Source organism: Engystomops pustulosus, chromosome 3, assembly GCF_040894005.1.
Source record: "Engystomops pustulosus chromosome 3, aEngPut4.maternal, whole genome shotgun sequence".
Taxonomy (NCBI): domain Eukaryota; kingdom Metazoa; phylum Chordata; class Amphibia; order Anura; family Leptodactylidae; genus Engystomops; species Engystomops pustulosus.
The window spans coordinates 164,181,658-164,190,655 of record NC_092413.1 but is presented as its reverse complement, the minus strand read 5'-3'; the positions used below and the strand labels follow the sequence as shown (position 1 = coordinate 164,190,655).

The following is an 8,998-nucleotide window of genomic DNA, read 5'->3' as shown; positions in this document are numbered from 1 at the left end:
CAGCTTCGCAGTACACGGCATGTTAAAATAAATAACATCACGGGAAAGTAAAATTTGTTACGCACAAAATAAGCCCTCACACAGGTCTGTACACGTAAAAATGAAAAAGTTATGGATTTTTGAAGTTGGAGAGCGAGAAATCAGCCGAAAAACCCTGCGTCCTTAAGGGGTTAAAGTTCATCATTTTTCATGTGTATAATTTGCCATGATAAACAAACAATAAATATTGTATAAGTGAAGAACAATTAGCAGAATGACAATACATTTGTACTGTGTAGCAAAATCTGTAAAGATTGTCCTGTCCCCTGAGTATGTTCTGAAGTCCCATAACACACACCCCAGTGTTTACACATAGCAAAATATGCTATTGCTCCAAGTGGTTTATAACACAGTTATTTCTAGGCTATCATTCATGCTTATAATCAGTGAAATATTTCTTCTGATTTTATCCCAGCATAACTTGGACTTTTTATACATTGATACTTTCATTCCTTCGGCCATATTCTCATCTAAAATTTCTTCAACCCTAAAATGAAAAAGAAAATCATACAAGGAAATAAGTAATAAATTGTAATAAAGCATCCTATTACAACTGTATTGCACTGTAAATGATACTTCAAGTATACCTAACGTTTCCACCATCATCAGTGTATGTATAATATTGGTTCTGATCCCTATATAACTGATAATCCAGCAGTTTACCTCTCCACAGGCATAATGGAGGTGCTGGCATATCATGATGCTCATCCCACTGTATATGCTACGAGGCTCTGGCTCTTTGTAATTCTATACTGCCAGATGACTGGGGCCAGACATACTGGGGCACATTTACTTACCTGTCCCTGCGCGATCCCCGAGGTGCGTTGTGCAACAATCCTGCACAGCTGCTACAATTCCCAAAGATCGTGCGCCCAAGATCCTGCATGTGTCGCTTCCCCGATCAGGTCCGCCGGAGTTCACCATCTTCTTCCCGGTGCATGTATGTGCTTGGTATTGCGACGCAATTTGAATTTTAAATCCTGCGCTTAGTCCGAATCAGTCGGATCGTTCAACGGCTACGCCCCTGATTTGTGTCGCATGAAAGCCGGCGCCGATGCACCAAAATCCAATCGTGTGCGCCAAAAACCCCTGTGAATTGCGTTGCAAAAGGGAAATAGTCTGAAAACCCGACGGAAATGCGGTCCGCGGAACCTTAGTAAATGTGCCCCACTGTGTAACCTGAAAAGGGTTAGCTGGCACAGGCATTGACAGGCTACAACAAGCTCCGAAGCTCGGCTTGTACAAACCTCCCCCTGCCGATATTTGTGATTTTCAGTACTATATTAGCTGCCAGCTGTAAACCTAGCTGCTGTGACTCACTCTTCCTCCATGACCTCTGCATAGAGCCTTCATCTAAATGCACACCTCAGTAAACTTCTGTCTGTCTTGCTGGAGGAATAGAATACAGTAAGGATTATATATATAATATATATATATATATATATATATATATATATATATATATATATTTACATATTGCAAGAAGTTGTGACATGGGCAAAGAAATCATCGGACAAGAAGGGCTGATTTAAGGAAAGTGCTATTGAGAGATTGAGGCCAATGATTCCAATAGATATGGAGACACTATGGAAAATGGAGAAATTCAGCATGACATTCAGGGTTTGGATGTTGGAAAAGTTGTTGTTTTTTTTTGTTCATTGAAAAATAAGACATCCCCTGAAAATAAGACCTACTGCCTCTTTAGGAGCAAAAAATAATATAAGTCTCATTTTCAGGGAAAGACGGTATATACATTATAATATAGCATTTAAGCAATTCTTACCCGATATACCATTTTTCATCATCTAAACCCAAGGAGCTACCCGGTATTCCAGTCCTTACTTTCAGAAATCGAGGAGCACGGCGTTCTATCAGCAGAATGGTTGCAGCAACCTAAAATTTTAAATAGATCAGAATTTATGGAATTATCTTATAATTATACTTATTAGTATTTATCGTTATATTGGTTATTAGTGATTATTGGTAATAGAGTGGAGAAACAACTTCACAATTTTTCATGTAGTCCAGATTTTTCATTATTAAAATGTTAAGAAGAAAAGGGTTTTAGATTTGCCATAGTGTATGTTGGAGTTTGGGGTCCACATACCTGTATTTTCCATAATTCTTGTCTTTCTTGTGCTACTCGCCAGTACGTGTTTTCCATCATTGCGATGAGCATGTTTAACAACAGAAGGTACACAAAAATCATGTACACTGAGTAAGCAATATAGAACAGAGGGAACGATGTATCTTGAGGAATCTGCAAGTCAGTCAGTCCCATCATCATCTCAATAGAAGAATACAAGGTCATGGAAAAGTCATTCGGAAAGGGGTTAGCCTCAGGTGGCAATATCTGGTACATTACATAAAAAGCTGTGGAGTAAAAATTTAGAGTTGAAAATGGGACACAGTGGGTCTGATTTATCACTTACTACAGTTTGCCACATGAATGTGCAGGGTGCGGCAGATTATTGAATACTGGTGCACAGTCTTCAATTATCTCCCACTTCTTGGGAAGGGTGCACCAACTTTTTTTGTTGCACCTTTAACATACAGCATGCAACAGAATTCTCTTGAGCCGCTGTATTAAATGTGTTACAAACAACACAGAGGGGCAAATTTACTTACCTGGTCTTGTCGCGATCCCCAATTCAGATGGTCTGACGCAGATGAAATCCGGTGCGATTCATGAGGCTCGTACGCCCGAGTTCCTGCATCCGTTGATTCCCCGCCGAGGTCCGCCTTAGTTCACCTTCTTCTACCCGGTGCTTGTAAGTGCATTGCGACACAATTCGATATGTTAAATCTCGCCCGTAGTCCGAATCCATCGGGTTGTCCGACGGCCCGCCCCCCGATTTGTGTCGCGTGCAAGCCGGCACCAAAATCCTCTGTTAAATGTGGCGCAAAACGGATATTGTCGGAAACCCGAAGAAAATGCACTCAATTGACCCTTAGTAAATGAGCCCCAGAGATTCACGTTCTGTACTTTTTTCCAGGTATTGCGGATGCTTATTTCGTATGTTTAGTATAATTAGTGTTTCGCTAACATATATAAGAGTTTTTCCATTATCATGACCAAATTAAACCGCAATTTTATTAGCTAGCAATGCAGAAATGCAGTAGATTACAAAGAGTTAATTTGTTTGCCTTTTTTTACCAAGTAAAAAAATTGGCAAGGAAATAATATCAAACTTTTGCATAGAAATAATATGTAAAAGCAGTCATCCCTTACCAGAGCTAAATCCGATTATAATAATGAACACTAAGCAGAACCAACACAGAAGATCCGAAAAGATTATCTGCAAGGAAGAAGATGCGAAATGTAAGACTTTGCCAGTTAACTTCAATAAAGAGTTATTCTCAGTAGATGACTAAGGAAAAGGCGTGTTTTAGGGCATTACATTGGTGGTACACTTAAAGATAGTGGTCTTTACCTCTAATCCCAAATAATAAAATACAAAAATTTTATTTATCTTTTATGTATCTACTTGTAGTCTCAAAGGGGTTGTCTGAGCTTTCCAAAATGTGGCCTTGGGGTGCTGTAAAAACCAAAAAACACTGAACTTAGAAAAGTTTTGGTATAGAGATGAGCAGACGCGTTAAAATGTGGTTGAAGCCGAATTTTAACTTCCTGTTCAAGTCCGGGTGCTGGCACCGATTGTAGGTGTTAACTGTTTAAATGCCATTGGCAAAATCGTCAGCAGGATTTAAACTACTGCTGCCATATCCACTGGAACTAACCTGCCTGTGAAGCTGTGTACCACCATTTTTGGGAGGGCTGTCGGTCCCTGATGACATGATGGGGAGCAACGACCTCCCAAAAATAGCCGCAGACATTAAAATGTCTCTTGCAACTATATATTTGTTTCACATGGACTGTGACGCGTTCCTGATGCAGGCTACATGTTGTGTACATAAAGCACATTATAGCCTTTAGTAGAAATTGTTATTTTATCCCACTAATCCTAGTAGCAGAGCAGAGCCAGTAGTAGATCCAGAGTGTCTACCTTGTAAATCAGTAGTCCAGTGTGTGTACAGGAAGGCTATAATACCTTCTGAAGATCTGACTTGTAATCGCTATATGTGTACAGTATAAATCAGCCTTCTCTGTGCTCTTATGTATAGACCGAGCTGTTGGGATTCCCCCACACGTGTAAAAACCTCCCATTTGATCTGACACCTCAGCAAACTTCTGTCCATCTTGCTTGCAAAATGGAATTCAGCTGAGCTATGAGAGTAAAAAGAAAATAAGGACAGAGGGAGGGATTGTGAGAAAGAGGCACTTTGATCAAATATATTACATGTTTCTTGTAGTCCAGAGTGAACCTAAACTCTCTGCTGCCTGAAACGAGCTATAGAATGGCACCCACTCTATCACATGCAGTAGAAATATATACATTTTTTTAAAAAAACTAAGTGGGTTCTCCATGCAGTGTTTTACACCCGTACTGACAGTGGGTGTGAAGAGACAGCATTTTTAAGTGTCAGGACCTGCTTTGTAACATGTGACTGCACCCCTGATGCTGCCCCCACCTTGCTGCAGGTGGTGCTGTCCAAGGCAAGAGGCTCAACTCGCCTCATGACTGGGGCACCCCTGCTTGTAGTCACTTGTACTATTTATTCATGCAGTGTTTTTAGAAAAATTACTGACCTTTTCTGTACTTTGTTTGGCCTGGGACAGTAAGGAGCTACTTATAGGTATCCATGTAAACTAAACAGGATAGATTTTTCTACAGTTTTAAACACACAATTATGCATTTTCACAAAGATAAAAAATATACAAAAATTCAGTGATTCTATTTAAAGGAAATCTACCATTTATACAATTATAAAATTCAGGACCTCGGGAAAGCTGAGTGCAGGCAGGCTACCATAAAGAAACTCATTACTTCTACATAAACAGGAGTTGCCTGAACTATCCAGACAGGACTAATCAACCTGAGCTGGATGACTCATATACAGTGGCTGGGGGATGGTGCAGCGATTGATTACTTCTGCATTTCAGTGACAACACAGTGATTACATATTACCAGCTTATGTTGGGCAGGACAATGCTGAAGCAGTGCATAATAACAGATCCTCATTATCATAATTTTATAATTGTTTTTTCAGCAAAACCCCTCAGTTCAGGGATTAAACAAGATATGTTTCTGCATCAGTGTAGCTACAGCATTCTCAAGGTATATTTGGTTCATAATGCATAAAATCAAATGGTAGATTTCCTTTAAGGACCTATTGCTCTTATCCTTAAGTGAAGAGTGACCCTTTGAGTACTAGTTAATTGAGCCTTGGTTATACAGTCATATATAATGTACTGTTTTGAAAATTCCCTTAGTTTATTAGCAGTAAAACTACTGTCATGCCGGTTATTTTTTGCTCTGTTTCCATTACATCTGCAGGCTTCTTACCTTCTGAATCATTATTGAAAATTGGCCCAGCATTTTAAATCCTCTGGCAAAGTAGATTGAATTGCACCATCCAATTATTAAAGCCAGAGAAAGTGGAATTGCTTCTCCTTCATGTCCCAGAGCTCTCAATATAGCTGCCAAGAAAATTAGCAGCGAATATCCCACCCTATGGAAAACACTATCTTAGTTAGTGGGCAGGTAGATGATGCTGCAGAAATCACATAAAGCCATTGACAGAAGATTTATGTACTTGATCTATTTCTGATTTGCTTTCTGAATTGTTCGCTGTATGCTGCAACATCAGGACTGCCATATAAATGAATCAAAACTGATGGAAACAAATTAATCTAATAGGCAGAGGCCTAAAGAGCTTTATGTTACCAGTGCAACCCCCAGGCTGCCTATTCATAATTCGGGCTGTCAATTTGGAGTCTATTAAGCTGCACAGACAGAACTTGCCACAATGACAGTGTGCCAGGCAGATTGTCACTCCGACATATTTATAAGCAAAAGTAGATGTGTTACTTTGGATTAACATAGTAATCAAATGGATTGCGGATCCTGGCAGACACTGCGTTCTTTATTAGGGTTAATAGTTTCGATTCTACGGAAAGACAAAGGGGTTGTGTGCATTTCCATTTCATTGCTTTGAATGTGCAGAGCAGAATGGGTAATCCTGTGCATATGGGAGATGATAAACATTGCTCGCTTTGCTTGGAAAACCATAATGCTCCTTGATGATCAGAATAAAACATGTTTCTTTTCTATGTAAAGCTGGCACCGCAGTGAGCTATGCAGAAAACACATTGGGTAGTTGGCACAGCATAACGACATTGCAACGCCGTTCACAGAGAAAAGCTCCCACTATACCTTCTGTGAATACGAGTTCAGTAACAGAATTATAGTGGTGGAACGAAAAAAATAAGAAAAATGGAGATAGCAAATCTCTAGCCGCCACAGAAGCACAATATTCAGCCTTCACTAAAGTCTAATGTCTAGTAATCTAATACAGGGTATGCTTTTGTCTAGAAAACATTAAAGGGGCTGTTCAACTTTAATAGCTGGCTTGGGAGGGCGATTTTAAAAAATAAAGCTTTTATCACCTGCTCCAGTGCTCCCGGTGCCCTGCGCCATAGTCCGTTGGAGCCGTGGCCCTGTTTGGAGCTCCATTCCAACAACTTCTGGGTGGCCAAGCAAGCCCACCTATCTCCTTTACTAGTACTGTAGTTGTCAGAGCAGGGGCCCGGCTCTCAGGGACCGCGGGAGCACCGGAGCTGGTAAGAACAGAACCAGAAGACAAGACCAGAAGTCACATATTTTAGAGCAAGTCCCCACTGGTTTCCTATCAGGCGTAGGAAATAGCATGGACCTGTTTATAGCATATCTGTTAAATGCATCCATTAAAGGGGTTGTCCTGGTATACAAAGTCTTCCATATATGATTGGGGGTACTTTAAAAACAATAATGAGCTAATATTTACTCTCTCTGTGCCTGCATTAAGCCACTGCTTGTCTCTGACTGTATACTGAGGACGGTGTTGTTGTCCTGACCACAGCCGCCTACCTGCTGCAACGATAGTTTGAGGCAGAGTTAGTGTTAGTTAGTGACCGATGGCACATTCACATAACAGGAGATTATTTTGAAACCCCCCAGCCATATTTAGAAAAACTTGTATACCTGGACAACTCCTTTAAGAATTGTATATTGGAAGCAGCTGAAAATGTTCTGCCTCTGGCAAAAGGCAATTCCTTCTTTAGTGATGGTGTCCTATAGTGATGGCTTTACTTACACTACGTGTGCTACTAACTATTGATTCATCTGTAATAAACTTTCCATAAGATGTTTTTTATTTCCACAAACCATTTGGTAAAACCTGAGTATTGGGTTACCGTACATTAGTAAGGAGAAAGGGCCACCAGTTGATGCGTTTCCAATATATTTTTTTGGTCCGAGTTTAATAATCAATGGGATCTGAATAAATAAAAGATAAACATGAAATGAAGTTTCACGGGACCTTGATGACATCTCTTACTTCTCTAGATTCATGCTGCTATCTATAGCCAATGTACAAAAGTTCCAAGTATTGTATACCTCGCTGACAAGAATGAAGATAGCTCCAAAGATTGTAATTATCTCCCCCGCCAGCCTCGCAAAGTCTTCTGTACTTTCATAGGATTCCTTAAAGAACATGAAATACATTGTGTTCTATGTAAAAGGCCTGTATTACACCAAGTAATTTTACTTATAATTGGTGATAATTAGATCAAGAAAACCTTTAACAACTTACGAATATATCCTTTTGTTTCATCACAGTGATATTATCCCCTTCTCCAGGTGCCAAGGGCTTCAAAGGTCGAAAGAGGGTGACGGTTGTGAATATCACCATGTATGCGACATAGCTGAGCATCCACACTAGAAAACTCTTGTAGCCAAATGACTTCCACTTCTGACTAAGAAGTTCTTTGACTGGTGTAACATCTACAAGTTTACGTACCTGAAGGGAATGCAAATGCATATACAGCATTCAGTGTCAGAACAGGAACTTTATCTACAATGAACCAAAACGCTGTCACCAGATTTTACCCCATTAAAATACCAGCACACTCAGATAGGCTATGAAATGTTCTTCCTAGAATTCCCTTTTTAATGTGAAATATCACTGATGTACCTATAAAAATTTCCTCCAAACACATGTGAAAATAAAAGCAGAAGAGTTATTTTTTGGCTGAGACGGGTCAATCTTAGAGGCTCTAGGGGCAATATAACTCCAGTTCCTAATTTTGGTCCTTTAGTACCTAGACAGATGTTTGTGGTTGCATTTTAAAGATAAACATCTCATCTTTCAGATTGAATCAGGCTTGTGGTAATGTAAGCTACAGGACTAGATATAGAGGCATTTAAAAAAATAGTTGCAAATGCAAGCTGCAGCTAAAGATCCAGTTCCCTCCTATTTCTATATCTGCCTATATCTTTAGCTCTGTAGCTCACAGAATCACAAGCCTGATGGGGTGTAAAAGCATGGTTTGAAGTACTAGAAAACCAAAGGCAAATCACCCAAAAGAGCATAATTCATAAAACCTACAATAGAGTCCCTTTAAGGTTACATATACATCTTGTTTTTAGTCCTCTGTTGTAGGGATATCCTGGGCAAATTTCTCACATCCTAACATTGGAGGGTTAGAAAATATGCTCATACAGAGGGATACATTATCCTGTTCCACCCCTCACCCCAGAAAGTGGGATGTTTAGGGTGTTTCCCACAGTAATTGTCCTTTTATGGAACATTATATCACTGGGAACCTCCATGAGCATACACTATGCAGAGGCCGGGGGTCGATGCAATATACTTCAATCCAAACTACAGATGGCGGCGGTGAGCTCTCTCTGTGCCGCCATTGACATGTATTGTGCTTGTCTGTGCTGGGCAGCTGGACTGCAAAAGATAAAGCTAACCCTAGTTCTGTCCAGCTTTGCGGCGTAGTCTTTCAGCTCCCTATTGAGAGGGGAGGGGTGAGATGGTACACTTCTGGTCATAGGGACGTGTGGATGCA

General features: G+C 40.1%; 1 protein-coding gene across 1 annotated transcript in view; it reads right to left on the bottom strand.

Annotated features, from left to right (window-relative positions):
* Positions 1-362: 362 nt before the first annotated feature.
* LOC140122230 (transient receptor potential cation channel subfamily V member 5-like) overlaps positions 363-8,998 on the bottom strand; it is a 32,612-nt gene continuing 23,976 nt past the window's right edge. The window contains exons 8-15 of the mRNA XM_072142870.1: positions 7,735-7,941; positions 7,539-7,625; positions 7,342-7,418; positions 5,448-5,613; positions 3,272-3,338; positions 2,147-2,412; positions 1,823-1,932; positions 363-526 (exon numbers count right to left, since the gene is read on the bottom strand). Of these exons, the coding sequence (XP_071998971.1) occupies positions 382-526; positions 1,823-1,932; positions 2,147-2,412; positions 3,272-3,338; positions 5,448-5,613; positions 7,342-7,418; positions 7,539-7,625; positions 7,735-7,941 (1,125 nt within the window). The 3' untranslated portion in view covers positions 363-381. The remainder of the gene's footprint in view (positions 527-1,822; positions 1,933-2,146; positions 2,413-3,271; positions 3,339-5,447; positions 5,614-7,341; positions 7,419-7,538; positions 7,626-7,734; positions 7,942-8,998) is intronic.